This window comes from Octodon degus, unplaced genomic scaffold (genome assembly GCF_000260255.1).
Source record: "Octodon degus isolate 3935 unplaced genomic scaffold, OctDeg1.0 scaffold00069, whole genome shotgun sequence".
NCBI lineage: Eukaryota > Metazoa > Chordata > Mammalia > Rodentia > Octodontidae > Octodon > Octodon degus.
In genome coordinates, this window is record NW_004524645.1 from 8,054,839 (window position 1) to 8,072,086 (window position 17,248).

Genomic DNA, 17,248 nt, shown 5'->3' on the forward strand with positions numbered 1-17,248 from the left:
TTGAATACACAGATACAAAATGGACATTCATCTGTATCCCCTTTTCTTGTTTAGTTCCATCATTTAAATATTATAGGTGTGTGAACTCAGCAAAATATTCCAAAATAGTCTAGTATTCCATAATAGTACTGGGTCTTCCACTTGACTGGCAATGCCAGAAGTTGTTGACCTGAGTCCCCTACAGCTCAACATAACAGCATGGCTTTACTTCTTATATTTCATTTTTATACTTTTCTGCTGGATGGTTAAGACCAAGGTAAAGCAGGACCTATGTAACAAGAATTTTAGCTTTTGGGTCTGATAAGGTCAGTCACAAATCTAGATTGCATCCCTTTTATTCTATTATCACAAGCCTTTTTATTCCTCTGACTCCCATTTTCCTTTTACACATACACACTCTAATGATGACATTTTACCCACCTAAGATTACACAAGCTAATCTCTGTTAGTCAGTCTTCTGTTACTGTAGCAAAATACCTGAGATAACTTAAAACAGGAAAGTTTATTTTGGCTCATGGTTTCAGAAGTTTCAGGCTAGAGTATGTGGTGAAGCATACCAAGAGTGCACTGCTTACCTCACAGCAGCAAAAAAAAAAAAGCAAAATAGAGAAAGGGCCATGGTGCCTACATCCCCTTCTAAGGTAATCCACAATGACTTTCCACTAGGCCCAGCCCTTAAAGTTCCCACTACCTCCCAACAGTCACAGGCTGAGGGCTAAGGCTTCAACACATGGGCCTTTGTGGACCCTTACTCAAACCTCAGCAGTTTCTATCTGTAGAACTTTAATTCCGCTGTTCTGCAGAGTCCCCTTTGCCCTGCAACATTCACAGGTTCTGGGGACTTTGACATGAAGATCTTGGGAGTGGGACATGATTTGTCTACCACAGAAAGGTAAACTATATGTTCTCTGAAGAAATTTTGTCTATTGACCTATATATCCTATTAAGAAAAGTATGGGTGAGGAATGAAAAAGACACATAAAAGAAATTTTTTCACATTATAACACTTTTCTATTTTTAACCTTCTACCTTATGCTTTAAGGTACCCAGAAGCAGATGTATTGTGGGGAAAGATGGAAAAATCAACAGAGTGGTTGTTGAAGGTCAAACTGTGATGCAGTCAGTCAGAGGACAAAGGCACAAGAGGAACAGAACACGTAAGTTTCTTGGAAAAATACTGATGTTTTCCTAGAAATATAGATTTATGTCCCTTGCAATGAACAATAACAATGATGTTATCTGTACATCAGTTAACAGCAAGAAAAATCAGGTTGCCTTGCAAGGGATGGTAGAAATCACTGCATTAAAAAAAATCCTACTTGTTCATATTTTAGCCAAGAGTTAATATAAAAAATGTGTGGCCAATGTGAGAGGAATCTGGTACTGTCAGAGACTCGACAAATTGGATTCTTTGTAAATGATGCACCATTCAGTTCAATTCCTGATATCAACTGTCTTCCAAATCATCACTGCATGAAACATCTGTTTTCTGCGAGATTAGCACAACTCAACGGAAACGTGCCTAGCCTGAAGGAAATGAAAAGATGGTAAAAATCGATTCTAATACTATTTATGGGAAGGAATTCAGATAAAACCTAGCCTGATCCATGAAAAATGTTTCCAAACTCCCTTAAATTGGTTTCTCTTGGACACAGGCATTTTCTTGGTATCAGGGATAGGAAGGTAGCAGTATATGCTTTTCTTTCTATCCAATTAGTCTAGTAATGATACAACTAAGTCTACATTAAATTACACTGCAAAGCTCATGCCAAAAGCCAAACATAAACCAGACATCCCTGTCAAATCCCTTTACCATGAGTAACAAAATCATCAAAATATTGTGAACAAAACATATCCAGGATCCAGCCAATGGCTCACACATTTCAAGGAATATTTGATGCAGTAAAGCATCCAAATAAAATGAGTTTAGACAGCCCTTTGGAGTTCATGATATAATTTGATGTGGTAATGTGTTTTTTTAAAAAAGGACAAATGATGACCTTGATTTAAATGACTTCATAATAAAATTTAGACAGTCTAAGTTTACATCCAGTATGTCTGATTACAGGCAGCCAGGACTGTTAAATATGCAAGCAGTAAGTGTTTTATAATGTTTAATACTTAAGTTAATTGTCTGTCTGGCAATGGACAGGGAGGTCTCAAACTTTGAATTTGTCACTTAATTCAGTAGAAATGTGTGTGTGTGTGTGTGTGTGTGTGTGTGTGTGTGTGTAAGGTAGAGTAGGAGAAAGGAAGAAAGAGGTGGAGAAAAAGAAATTTCATTATAACTGGAGGTGATCTTTTAGAAAAGACAGGCTTCTACTTCACAGATTGGTTTATAACAAACTTGGTTCGAGTGAGTTTACAGAGACTCAACACTAACATGCATTTCTAAGGTGCTTCTTTTGTGTCCCTCTAAAAATGGTTTTGAAAACAAATCTCAGGTTTAAAATTCATTATGACAAAAATAAAACACAAGGACAGATTTCTGAATGACACCTACCCATTCTCTCATGAGACAACATAGGGTGATGGCTGAATGGAGGCCATAAATCATAAATAAGATAAACCATAGTCTTCCTTCTGGTGGGGTCACAAGAAACCTATTTTCATTCATTGCCTTTGCAAATATGACTGCCTCTTCAGATTACCACCTACCAATGTCTTTTAAAATTAAACATGCATATACTTGGTGACCATCCCGGGAAGTCTGTCCTATCAAAACAAATCTTCACACAGAAAGACAGATGGACAAAAGCCTTCCCTGCAGAACAGTTTGCAGTAGCAGAGCACTAGGAAAACAGTGAACAATCATTGTTAGGAAATAGCTAAATCTATTGCAGGGAATCCATGATGTAGAAGATCACTGTGAAAAGAAGACATATATAGATTGCAAAGGATTTCCATGGGGTTTTGTTCAGCCAACAAAAAAATAATCAGATGCACTAGAATGGATGAAAAGGGAAAGGAGAGTAGGAAAATGCAAGTCAGTTATACAATTAGTGTCTCTTAATTCATTAAAAAGGAAGATTTGTGCTACTATCAATTGCTGAAATGTTCATGCCAATGTCTTGTACGTTGAGCAATTACTTTAAAGATAACAACTTTTAATGTATTAACTATTGTTACTCACCTATGACTTTGTTAAAAGTTTTTGTCTTACCTTTTTCCATAAAGTAAAAAACAAGATGTAGAAAAGTATTTAATACTATTCACTTTCAGTAAAACAATGACAAAATAATCCTGTATGTGTATATCTGGACTGTATACTAGATGGAGGATATATAAAGAGGGGTGCCGCTAGAGGATGAGGGAAGAATAGGCATTGGTGAGAATCAAACATCCAAAGTACAAATTGTCTTCTAACAAAGAAAATTTCAGGACTAGGTAGATACACCACTGAATTTTAAAAAGGCCCTAAAGAAGAACTAGCACATGGACCTGTTCCATGAAATTCAAGGGGAGGAATACTTCTGAATTCATTCTATGAAGCTAGGATTATCCCAATACCCAAAACAGTTAAAATCAAAACAGGAAAACTATAATCAATACTGCTGGTGAACACAGATGCAACAGTACTCATTAAAGTACTCTGAAATTGAATTCAACCGCACATTAAAAATATAGAAGACAATGATCACTTTAGTTTCTTTCTAGAGATTCAAGGATGGTTCAACATACACATGTGACTTTTTCATTTGTTATTTTTTATTTTTAAATAATTTTATTGAGAAACAAATAGCAATGAGACAGTTTCAATAATTAATATGTCGCATATTGTTGTCTTCTTAGTGGTTATTTATAGTACAAGATGTAGACATAATGTCTGTCCACAAACACTATTAGAACAAATCTTTCTTCCCATTTAATTAAGAGAAAGTAGCTGTATATCTATCCTATTTTGAATATACAGATACAAAATGGTCCTTCATTTGTATCCCCATTTTATGTTTAATTTTGTCAGAGATGGGTATTCCATTGTCATTTAAATATTGTAGGTGTATGAATTCAGCAAAATATTGCAATATAGTCCAGTAGTCCATAATAGTAATGGGTTGTTGTTGACTTGAGCCTTTTATAGCTCAGCATATTCATATGGCTTTACTTTTTATACTTCGTTTTTATACTTTTCTGCTGGATGGTTAAGACCAAGATAAAGAAAGACCTATATGTTAATTAACAGAATGCTCTGCATAAAGAAAATCTAGGACAAAGCTCACACGATTATCTCAACAGATATAGGAAGAGCCTTTGACAAAATTAAACAGCCCCTCATCATAAACACCCTGAAGAAACTAGGTATAGAAAAATCTTACCTCAACATAATAAAGGTTATATACAAGAAACCTATACCAATATCATCCTGAAAGTGGAAAACCTGAAGGCATTTCCTCTAAATTCAAGACCCTGGAAAAGACATACATTCTCAACTCTCCTGTTTAACAGCACTTGAAATTTTAGCTGGGGAAATCATGTAAGAGGAAGAAATTTAAAAGAGATATAAATGCAAAAAAGAGGAAATGAACTTATCATTGTTTGCAGATGACATGATTCTATGCCTACAAGATACTAAAGACTCCATCAAAATATTCTGACTACAGTGAAATTCTATCTTACCCCAGTCAGAGTGACTATTCATCATTAATACAAAAAACAAGAAATACTGGCAACGATACAGGGCATGGGAGGAAGTCATACAGTGAGTGGGAATGTAAATTACTGCAGCCTATGCATGCAGGCTCCTCAAAAATCTAAAAATAGAATTACCATATTATTTAGCTATGCTACTCAGCATTTGCACATAAGAATGTAACTTGGCACATTACAAAGATACCTGCATCTCCATGCTCAAACCAACACAATTCACAATCACCAAGTTGTGGTATGTCTGGGTGCCCATCAATGAATGAATGGACAATGAAAATGTACATACACACAATAGTGTGTCATTCAGCCATAAAGAAAACTGAAACCATGTTGTACGGGAAAATGGGTGGAACTAGAGATCATCATGTCAAGTGAAGAAAGGCAGACTTGGACAAAGGTCTCATGTTTTCCCTAATATGTGAAATTTAGAAAAGAGAAAGATGACATGAAGGTAGAAGGGATATTATTATACTACAATAAAATAATCAAGAGGAGAGAGAACAGGGCCAGTGAGATAGCTCTGCAGACTAAGCACCTGCTTAGGCAAGCACAGGGACGGGGGTTTGATCCCTGACACCACATGCTGTGCTGGCCCCGCCCCAGAGCCTGCTGAACCAGTGACCGAGTCCGGGCATGGTGGTGGATGCCTGTAATTCCTCCTTGGGAGATGGAAAACAGGAGGATCAATACAAGTCCAAGCTGCGTAGTGAGACCCTGTACCAAATACATAAAATGAAAAAAAAAAAAAAAAAAAGGAGATGGCCAAGTGGGATCAATGGGGGGATGTGTATTATCAAATTAGGTTATATCCATGGATGAAAATGCCACAGTGAAACCCACCATTCTGTACAATTTATATGCACTAATATAACATACATGTGAAAAATATAAGCAAAAAGCACTTCATAAAACAGAGCAAATGCATCGTCATGCAAATCACACATAAAAACCAAGAAAAGATTATTGGGTCCACCTTTTCTTTGATGTGCTAAGGATGGAACTTAGGGCTTTGCACATACTAACCAGATGCTTGACCACAGAGCTTCACCCTCAGCCTTAAACATTTAAAAAAAAAAAAAAAAACATTGCCCCTAAATATTTGGGAGTGTTCTAATTAGTCCTAACATTCAAATGTTAAATTAAAGGTAACGTTCCAGAAGCAGATCCATATCAACCAAAACTTACATCTCAATCAAGTAGGCATTTGTTCTTGAATAACACAGGTCTGAACTTGCAGGAACACTGTGATTTAACAGCAGCCAGAAGGTCAGAAGACAGGGTGTTTTATTTGCTTTTCCTTATCCATTAAGTCTTGATGTGGCCTTGAGCAAGTAACTAATCTGTTGTCCTTCGTTTTCACCTCTACAAACTGAGAGTGTGGGCCAGATATTTAAGGCTTTAGTAGTCTGTGAGTTTATCTTGATTTTTTTCTTACTTGAAAAGACCCAGAATACTTGCCAATTTAAACATAAATGAACATAAGTAAAGTTTACAGAACTTTGTGCTGAGCTTTGGACATAAGCACATTGCTGAGAAAGGTTTATTGGTAATTTCCCTGGCATGATTAGTGAACCCCAGAAACCACCATACCTTTAGGAATAGGCTGGGAATGCTTTGCTCCTTGGTCCAATTTGAAGTCCAAATATAATGTGGGAGTGCGAGTATAAACCTTGGACTGAAAAGGAAAAGGAAAAGGATCAGCATTTTTCTAAGAACAAGGTTCTTCAGCTGCACCCTGCTGTAAATAAAACTAGATCCATTATATTTATGGTTCATCTTAAGGAAGTACTGCTAAAGCCATGTGGGCAGCTAATTCAGCCCCTCTTATGGCTCTTGGTCTAGAAATTAGCCTTCATAGGTCAACACCATGGTTGACAGTTAATTTCAGGATAACAGTTTGGTTTTTTGCAAGACTCAATAATGCCATTTCCATTTTGAAATGTAAGAATCTAACATAAGTAGAGAAAAGTTTAGATACTTTTTTCTCATTTGGCCTTCTTGAAAAAAAAATGGTCTGCACTAAATGCATGAAAAAAAAATCCCTAAGTCTAAATGTGGGAAAGCAAACTTTTTCAGGGTTTTCTACTGTAAACAGTAGCTTTGTTTTTTTTTTTTTTCAAATCAAATCGAAAGTACATTTTCAACAAATAATACACTGCTATATTCTTCTTAGTGGTTAATTGCTGTACAAGATGCAGACTTGTGATTCTACTTACAAACACCATTAGAAAAAATCATTCTATTCATTAAGAGAATGCAACTATATATCTATCCCAACCACTTTGAATACACAGATACAAAATGGACATTCATAGTTATATCCCATTTTTTAAAATTCCGTTATTGAATATTATAGGTGTGTAAACTCAGCAAAATATTCTAAAAGAGTACAGAAGCCCATAATAGCATTGGGTCTTCTGTTTAATTGGCAATGTCAGAAATTATTGACGTGAGTCCCCCACAGCTCAACATAACAACATGGCTTTACTTCCTATATTTCATCTTCATACTTTTCTACTGGATGGTTAAGACCAAGGTAAAGCAGAACCTATGCAACAAGAGTTGTAGCTTTTTGGTTTGAGAAGGTCAGTGAAATGCCCTCAGGATTTATCCTGAGATCCTGTACCTCAGACTGTAGAACCTTTGTCAGTGCAGCCATGTGGATGAGTCACCGCCATTGCTTGGGTAAACAGTAGCTTTGATTCCATCAACAGTTAAGCAGTTTGTAATTGAATACAATGTCATCATGAATCACTGGTTTAAACCAAATCCAAGAGATTGGCACTATTTCTATAAATTGCAGGATGTCTCATTGTTAATCATACAGCCCCAGTGGCTCTATTCTTATTTTTAAATTTAAAAGTGCATGCTAAAATGAAAAGGCCTGTAATGCATTTATATAGTTGAATGCTCTACACTAGAATGAATAAACCCATCGACATGTAACAAATTAGAGGAATCTCAAAAGCATGATATTGATCAAGTGAAGACAGATGTCTGATTTCATCTCTAAAAAGTTCAGAATGAGGTTGTGATAATTAATCTTGATTGTTAACCTAACTGAATTAAGAGTTGCCTAGGGAATCAGTAAAGCACACTTCCAGGTAAGTCTGTGAGGGGCATTTCCAGAGATGACTGGCATATAGGGCAAAAAATTGAGGGATGAAGACCTCTCTGATTGTGAGTGGCATCATCTTTTGCTGCTTCCACCATCTGTGGACATCAAACTTTGGTTTCTTCAAGCTTTCTACATGGATTCATACCAGTGACTCGCTAGGGAGCTTCCAGGCCTTGGGCCTGGAATGACACTGAATTTTTTATCCCTCCTGTTGCGTGGCTTCCACTGAGCAGCCTCCTCTGGTTCTCCAACATGCCCAAAGCCCTTGTGGACCACCTGGCCTCTGGTTCTATAACCATATTTATTAAACTCCCTTTCAAAATCATATATTCTAGGGGTTCTGTTCCTATACTGAATCCTAACCAATCCAAAGGTAAAATTAATGCAGAGTGATAAAAAATCACAAAAGGGCTGGTGAGATGGCTCGGTGGTCTAGAGCACCTACTTAGAACAAGCTTAACTAAAGCAAAGGGACTGCGGTTCAATCCCCAGCACCACATGCCAGCCAGCCCCGCCCCCTGGTGGGCTGAGCTGGACACGCACACGCACACACACACACACACACACACACATAAATAAATAAATAAATAATTTAAAAAAAATAAATAAAAAATCACAAAAGTAGTTACCTTGGGAAGATTAAAAACTAGGAGTTATTAAAAAGGGGAGAGGGCTTTAGGGATCCTCATAACAGTCTTTTTCTTGATTTGGCTGTTGGTGCCATGCTTATGTTCACTTGGTGAAAATTCTCTGAAATATACACTTGATTTGGGTACTTTTACCTACTTATGTTAGATTTTAATAAAGTCCTTGTGTTAAAATATGCAACTGTAAACAGACAAAGAGAACCCACAGCCCAGAATTTTCCTCCATAAGGAAAACATTCTGCAGAAAATAATTATGTAAGCTCTATAAGAACATTAACATTTCTGCTTTTCACATCATTGAATCCCTAGGGCCCATCCATAGTGTCTTTCATGTAATAGGTGTTCAATAAATGATGTTTCATAGTGGAAAGTTTTCATATATGATAATATATGTATTGGTGGTACATATAGGTTATTCATCAATATCTGTTTGTAGCAAAATGCCTCTCTTCAGAGAAGGTGAATTTGGTACGGTCAAAGCATGTATCTGAACAGTGAATCAGAATTATAAATAATGTTAACTCTCAAAGTATTTTTCCACCCTATCAATATCTATTTTTGATGCCGTGGACTTTAAAATAGTCTGGTACATGGTTTTACATGGCTTGGAAGGTCAAGCAGCATTAAAATTAGCTTCAAAGACTAGAAAAGCAAAATCCTTCTCCACATACATAAAAGAAACCAGAAAGACCATGACAACAAGTGCAACCTGATACCAAAGATTGACAATCAACCTGAAGAACTTGAGGTACACATAAGCCAAGGGCAGCACACGAAGGACACTGGATTCGCTAGGATGAGTAGGTGCGTATGACCCCATCTGGAAAGAGACTGATTTTCTCTGATGAAGGCTTCTAAAATTTCCTCCTAAAATGTCAAGAGTAAATCCACATAGGATCAGATAACTCCTGTTTAGGTAAAATTTAGTTTCATTTTAGATCAAAGATCCCTAGTTAGTTTAATCATCTTTCCCAGCCTCTGTCTCGGTGCAGAGGCCTTGTACCTGCCTTCATCATAAAAAGATTCTTGGCTTAAGTTTTTCTGGCATTCTCCCAGAATGTGGACACACACAAAAAATCATCTTGAATTGGAAGAAGTCTTTGGTGCCTGTATTGTTTTACTGGCTGACTAGAAAAGCACTTTATTTCCTTCTGGGTTTAGTTCACTCATCTGAAAATCTTGTGGGAGAAAATTGCTAATACTTAGTTAAATCAATTTCTTATGTCAGAAGCTCTAAGTCAGAAAATTAGTGTTCTTATCCACCCTCTGATTTTCATTTTTCCCTTGTGGTTTCTCAGGCTGGAGCTGTAGAGAAGGGACAATGTGGTTGCTTTGGAGGAAGACAGCTCGGGTTGTGGGATGTCAGGGAGAGTGCTGGCTGACTTGCTCTGGTTCTTGCCTTCAACTGTCAATCTTGCCCTCCACACTGGAACCTTGTTGTTTTTGTCCTGCCTCCAGCTTCATAACCTAATTCATGCTTTCAAAAAAGAAGTAATTTACCTCTATGATCAGATTGCAACTGCCTGGATATAAGCACTCATACACACACGCACATACACGCATACACACACATACACACACACACACACTCTGTATGTATTTCATTTAGTCATTTGAAAATTTGAAACAGAAACCCAAAAGAGACTTTATAAAGCTACACATATATCCTATTATCTTAGAGGAAAATCACTGAATTATTGAATTCATATTAGAGTTGTATTCCACAAAATCTATACCCTAAAATAGAATTCTGATTCTAGTACTCCTTTTGTAATGAAAATGGAATCATCATGCAATGAGTTAATTATTGAAACTGTCCTACCAATTTGATTTGAAACTGTCTCATTGCTATTTGTTTCTCAATAAAATTATGAAAAAAAAGAAAATGGAATCATCAATGATTTTAGTATAACAATTTGAATAATCAAATGCTCCACTCCCAGTAAATTTATACAGTCTATAATGAGTTTGAAGGTATTCTTATGAGTGTGTGTATAGAGATATAATTTTTGAAAAGAAGGTAGGTTCTGTTTTCTTAATTTTGATCATCCATGGTCACTCTACTGAAGTAGCAAATGCAAATTATATTCATTTAATGCAAAGATAATAATGTCAGCCTTGAATGCCCTTTCAGCAATACTGGATTTAATTTTCCTATTACACACACTGGTGATATTCAAACATAAAGAATTATCATTTTTAAGCTTATTTCTTGTTTTCTATTGTTGGTTTTTATATATAATATTAAAGTATTAGTAGGTCCTCGAAGTGGAATGAGAATTTAATTAAATCATTCTTTTTTGGTTAAAATTGAGCTATCAATGTATCTATCTCCACAAAATTAAAGCAAATTGCTGTGTGACAAACTAAAACATTCTTCCAGAAATCTGCATCACAATGGACAGAACTAATGCTCTATAATTCCATTAGCAAAATTGTTTTCATTTTCCTTTTCTCTTTTTAAATAATGCTGCAAAGGTACCAAAATACAAAGCTATTCATCTTTCTTCCCATTGTATAATTCTCTGTTGAAAGTATTTATGAAACTTTCTTTTAAAAGGTTTAGCTTGTATTTGAAAAGTATAATAGCTTAAAAGTTTATGGATCAAACACCATGCAAGAAAGCTTCTGAGACATAAGTTATTAACTCTTCATGGGACTTTAAGAGTAAATTTTCCTAATCCACAACAGAACGGGTGTTACCAAGTGCAAGACAGCTTTATCTCTCTCCATAAATATGTCCAAACCAAACCCTTAATGAGTCTTAGGCATCATTCCAGTAATGACCACAAAACAATCAAGACAAAATGAGGTCTATAAAACCACTTCCTTTCAAATCCTTCCTTCATCTTACATCCTTCAAAGACTTCTTAGTTACTCTAGCTTTTGGTATGATACCCCTGGCTTCCTTCCTCTGTTTTTATTTATAAATGTGATCTTAATTAGGAGAAGAAATTATTTCCATATGGAAGCCTTGTGGCGTAAAAATATCTTCCTAAGGAAAAGCGAAGAGCATGTTCTGCTATTGTATATAAGTGTGGTGAAGGGAACATCTCTAATTTTGCCCCTGCTCCTTTCATGGACAGCAGTTGCTGATTCATTCCTCAGTGCTGTTTGTTTTATTCAGCACTACCCTGGTCTTCCCTGAAAGTGGCTGCCATTTAGTGGCATATGCCAGAGCCATAATAAATTATTTTATGTCTCTTAGGAGGATCTGTTCAGATGAGATTGAGTGTATTCAGGGTGGTACGACTGTTGGTAGGAGGAACTATTTTAAAACCATGATTGAGTATTGCAGGAAATGCACCGCAATTCTCAACCTTACTGTAATATGTTGCTCAAGTAAATTACTCTAAGGAACTGTACTAAGGCGTGTCAATCCTCAATATGCTAGGAAAGAGTTTATACTTGTTCATAAACACGTCCCTCCTGTTGGGCCATCCTTCTAATGTTGGATGTTGTTTTATGGTGTGTGTGTGTGTGTGTGTGAGTGTGTGTGTGTGTGTGTGTGTGTGTGTTGTTAACTTGTGGCAAACATTATAGCATGTAAATCATTGACCACATTTCTGATTTTTTCCCATTACAGTGAAAATATGAATCCAAAGGTCTAAACAATGCAGCTTAGAGCACATTGTAACCATGCAGTTAAGCAGCAAATTGCTGAAAATGTCTAGGGCTGGTTATTGCTTTTTTCTAGTCTTAGTATTTTATTACCCCACAGGGTAGTGTTTCACTTCTATATAGACTTTTGTTTGCATCCAATCACCTAACATTAGAAGGCTAATCCATCCAAACAAATTATTGTGGCATATTTTTAATTTTTTTCTTGTCAAAAACATAGAAAGGAAGAATTAATTGATACAAAGGGAAGAAAAGTAAAAGAAAAAAACACTTGAAAATTGGGGGGTAAAGAAAGAAAAAAACAACTTAAAAAAGGTTAAGGACACCACATGCATAGATTGCCAAGGTGGATTCGGCTGGTCTGGCTGGCTGGGCAGATGACCCCTTCCTACCCCAACATTCCATGTGTGTCCCTCCTGAAGCTGCAGCTTGCTCAGTGGAAGGGAGTGCCTCCCTACCTCTGTAGAGGAGGAGTGTTTCTTTGGCCCAGGGTAAATTGTACTATGAAATGATATTGTACTATGTTGAGATATTGCTAATATTTCAACAATCAATACCTAACTTTTGAACAAAGCATCATTTTGCTCATTTATTATGCTAACTGATTTGCTTTCATCTGAATTGTTTTTGGTCTTTTCACATGGTTGTTGCCTGTAAAAGGTGCCCATCTTATCAAAATGTTGACCATCTTTTTTATTAAATCTCAGTTTAAAATCAGAAATTGGTATCTCCTTATGTTTTAATTTGACAACTCAGTGATAATAGTATTAACTCAATAAATAATATTAAATATTATTAATATAAGAATAACCATAGCTAAAAATCTTGAGGGTTTAGTATGTACCAGGAACTGTTCTGCCGACTTCATGTGTGGTATACTGGCCATTTGTATTTGCCTTTTAATAAACTATCTGCTCAGGGCTGGGGAGAGAGCTCAGTGGTCTAAGTACCTGCCTGGCAAACACAAAAACCCAGGTTTGACCTCTGATACTGCATGCCATGCTGTCCTGGACCCCAGGCGCATTGTGCTGGTCCCAGAACTGGGTGTGGTGGTGCATGCCTGCAATCCCAGTGCTGGGGAGGCTGAGACAGGAGGATCACTATGAGTCTGAAATGCATAGTGAGACCCTGCACCAAATTTAAAAAAATCTTCTCATTAACCTATCTAAATTTTCATTCATTTATTAATTTCCTCATTTAAAAGATATTGAGAGAATGTGAGGACTGTGACATCTGTCACTCACTGATTGCCAAGGTGGATTTGGCTGGTCTGGCTGGCTGGGCAGATGTCCCCTTCCTACCCCAACATTCCATGTGTGTCCCTCCTGAAGCTGCAGCTTGCTCAGTGGAAGGAAGCCCCTCCCTACCTCCGTAGAGGAGGAGTGTTTCTTTGGCCCAGGGTAAAGTAGTAGCTGCGCTTCTCTGATAGAGCCTCCAACCAGTTATGAAATGATATTGAGGATTTAGTATCTTTCATATCAATCTTCCTTATCATTCTTAAGTTTCCACATATCTTTGAATCTATTTCAGATGGGTTCTTCTTCTGCCAGTTACAGGAAAGACTTTCAATGGGGAAAACTTCACCAGCTAGCTCAGGAGCCTCAACAAACAGAAGTCTACTCTTCAAGGAGTTCATTTCCTCATCTGGGAAACCTCTCATGGTTGCTGGATCTCCTAATTTTCCTTCCACTATTTTCCCACTCTCATGGACTACTGGCCTTGCATTGAGAGAAAAACACATCAGCAAAGACTTAAGAGATTCATTACCAAATCCCCCTGCCCATCCATGGAAAACCATATTATTCTCTTTCTCTTGAATATTTTAGGGCTTAAGAAAATGAAAAGCAGATTCACTATATTATTAAAAACTAACTTCCAATGCTTATTATTTAGAACAGGCTGATGTTCTTTAACGGAATGATGTCTTCTGTCCCCAATCCAAAGCACTCTGCTTTCTGAATTCTTGATTATTTTAAACAATTGTGATAAGGAGTGGGACAGATTAGTTTCCATCCTCAGTGCCAAAGGTACTGAGGGAAGGATTAAAATCCTGTAATCATATTTTGACATATACATGAAGTGCTACACAAAGAGAAGACAAGGAGTTCCTAGGCAAGATGCCAATCCCTCTGTGTAGGGTGGGAGTTAGACACGGCCAGAAAACATTTTTAACCTCCATCAACATAAAGGATTGTGGGCAGTCTTTAGCATCAAGGCCGTCCTGCTGGAAAAAAAAAAACTGTTCATGTAGCCAAATTACAATACAGGCCTGTCTCTGTAGTATCATTGTCCCACAAGCCCTTTCTTTAACCAATAATAACACTCTGCTCCCTCCACCCTCACTTCTTATTTATAAGACAGATAGTAAAGGGAGAAGGACTAAAGAAAAAGAGGATTGAGATATTGACAGGATTTGCAGTCCTGAAATTTAACTGAAGACATGTTCATCATGCAATTGGGCATTACTTTCTCCACCTTTTGCGGCAGTATCCTTGTCCAGAGTTACAAATTTTCTAATTTGTTGAAAAACCAGAAAAAAAACCTTAAAACTGGAGATAAACAGGGCCATTTCTCGTATAAATAAAGCATCTATAACACTAGAAAGATAAAGGTACAATTAAGCCACAAATGGCCCCTAAATAAGTCAGCAAAGAGTCTTCCTATCCCTTATTGCCATCAATAGGTAATGTATTCCAAGACTGAATCAGCAAATCTATCAACTGATTCTGGACTATTCTTCACAGGGCTTTGTAACATTTTTAATCTCTGTCAACTGCACTTGGTATTTGCTAAGATATTTTTAATAGTTCTTGCAAGAAAGTGCATCAAGATGTAACATGGAAAACTATTTGGCAAGGTTAAGACTTCATAGAGCTCTGGGGATTGATACCTTTTCTTTCTTTTTCTTTTTTTCCCCATAATTTTATTGATAAACAAATAGCAATGAGACAGTTTCAAATCAAAGTGGTAGGTCAGTTTCAATAATTAGCACATTGCATACATTCTTCCTAGTGGTTAATTGCTGTAAAAGATGCGGACATGATATCCTATCTACAAACACCATCAGAACAAATCCCTCTATTCATTAAGCGAATGTAATTATATATCTGTCCTAACCATTTTGAATACACAGATACAAGATAGTCATTCATCTGTATCCTCATTTTTGCTCAGTTCTGTCATTTGACTATTATAGATGTGTTAACTCAGCAAAGAGATTCTAAAAGAGTCCAGTAATCCATAATAGTACTGGGTCTTCCATTTGAATGGCAAGGTCAGAAATTGTTGACCTGAGTCCCCTACAGCTCAACATAACAGCATGGCTTTACTTCTTATATTTCATTTTTATACTTTTCTCCTGGATGGTTAAGACCAAGATAAAGCAAGACCTATGCAACAAGAGTTGTAGCTTTTGGGTCTGAGAAGGTCAGTGAAATCCCCTCAGGATTTGTCCTGAGATCCTGTACCTCAGATTGTAGAACCTTTGTCAGTGTCAGCCATTTGGATGAGTCACAGCCATTGCTTGGCCAATGTGCTCTCTGTGAAAGCCTGAGAGAATGTTTTCTCTCCATGTGACTCTCCTTAGGCACACTCTACATCATCAATCACTTTCCTCTTTGGCCCCATAATCTCCTTGATCAGAAAATTTGGGACACTACTGAGTTACCTGACATTACAGTACAAGTTCGATTCTTCAACTTTATAGCAAAGGGGGGTTTTCATATGCTACAAAGCTGACCTGAGTGAGAATATTTATAGGACGTTCTGACACTGGCAGGCAAGTGTGTCTGCTTGTACAGACACATGCCTAAAAGTACTCTTCTGGTACCAAAACAGAGAGGGATGTCCTTTTTGAAATGAAATGTGGCTAGACTGCACTGAAATGCACTGTAACTATAAATACACATCAGAATGAAAAGACTTGATGCAAAAGTATAAACTATCTCATAATTTTATATTCATGACATGTTGAAATATTATTTTGGATGTTTAATTAAATAAACTGTATCATTAAAATTAATTTTACCTGTTTCTACTCTTGTAAAATATTCATTAGGAAATTTGAAGTTATGTATTGCTTTCATTACATTTTTATGAAGCAGCTTTGCCTAGAATCTTGTACTTTGTAAGCCCATCAGGGATGTTAGCCATTTTTCATTTTCCTTTCCAAGAAGTTCTAAAAATTTGCTGTCTATATAGTCTTATAATGAAGGGAAGCATGGGAAAAGAAAGAGAGGCAGATAAGGGGAAAGGAAACCAATATTTATTATGTACATTCTGTGTTACTAAGAGATGCATATATATTACAGATATGAGATTCGAACCCAGTTCAGCTGGACTGCACAGTCTATGCACTTTTTCATCTACCAAATTATCAGAAGATTGAATCTCTGTGGTAGGTAGAATTCGATAATCTGACAGTGAAATTTTATCATGTGTTAGGGCTTCTTCAATCTGTTCAGTCATCTATACCAGAGATCTCCTATAACAACCAAGTTAAAAGCTGGTCCTAGGCACAAAGCTCTTAATGTCTGTCTGTCTGTCTGCCTCCCTCCCCCCACCTTTCCCTTCCTTCTTGGTTGCATGGGGTTGAATTTGTCTCACACCATGATCCATAGCACATAGTTATCACATATACATGAAAGCCCTTCATGTTTTATATTACTTCTTCTCATCCATTGGGTCTCCATCAAGAATATATAATGATAGAGTGCAGTGGCTGGGGATTCAATCCTCAGGCCTGCCATGCCGCCCCCCCCCCAAGGCACACTGAGATGGCGATTGAGACTGGGCATGGTGGCACGCGCCTGTAATCCCAGCACTTGGAAGACTGAAAACAGAAGAATCACTATGAGTCGGAGCTAAGTAGTAAGACCCCATAGACCCTGGACTAAATAAAAAAAAAAAAAGTATATAATGAGAATCTTTTCAGTTGACTATAAGTCTGTTTAGATATTTTGTTGTCCTTGGAACTGTGTATTAAATTGCTTTCTCATTCTGTTTTATTCTGTATTATCTTCTGAGACCTAATGATGTAATTAAAAGTAAACATAGCTCACTGCTCCCGGAAACTACACTGTGTTCCACCCTATGCAACTGTCATATTTTACTGATCCATTCCCTACGTGGCGAACACCTACATCCTCTTTGACTTCCTCCAACCACCAATGATTCTGGGTTTACCAACTGCAATAGTGTCTGATTGGGGAAGTCT

The 17,248-nt window shown here is 37.0% G+C and overlaps 1 protein-coding gene across 1 annotated transcript in view; it reads right to left on the reverse strand.

Moving 5' to 3' along the window:
- Pir (pirin) overlaps positions 1-17,248 on the reverse strand; it is a 148,966-nt gene that overhangs the window by 74,542 nt on the left and 57,176 nt on the right. Inside the window, exon 6 of the mRNA XM_004635072.2 lies at positions 6,238-6,322. Coding sequence (XP_004635129.1) covers positions 6,238-6,322 — 85 coding nt within the window. The remainder of the gene's footprint in view (positions 1-6,237; positions 6,323-17,248) is intronic.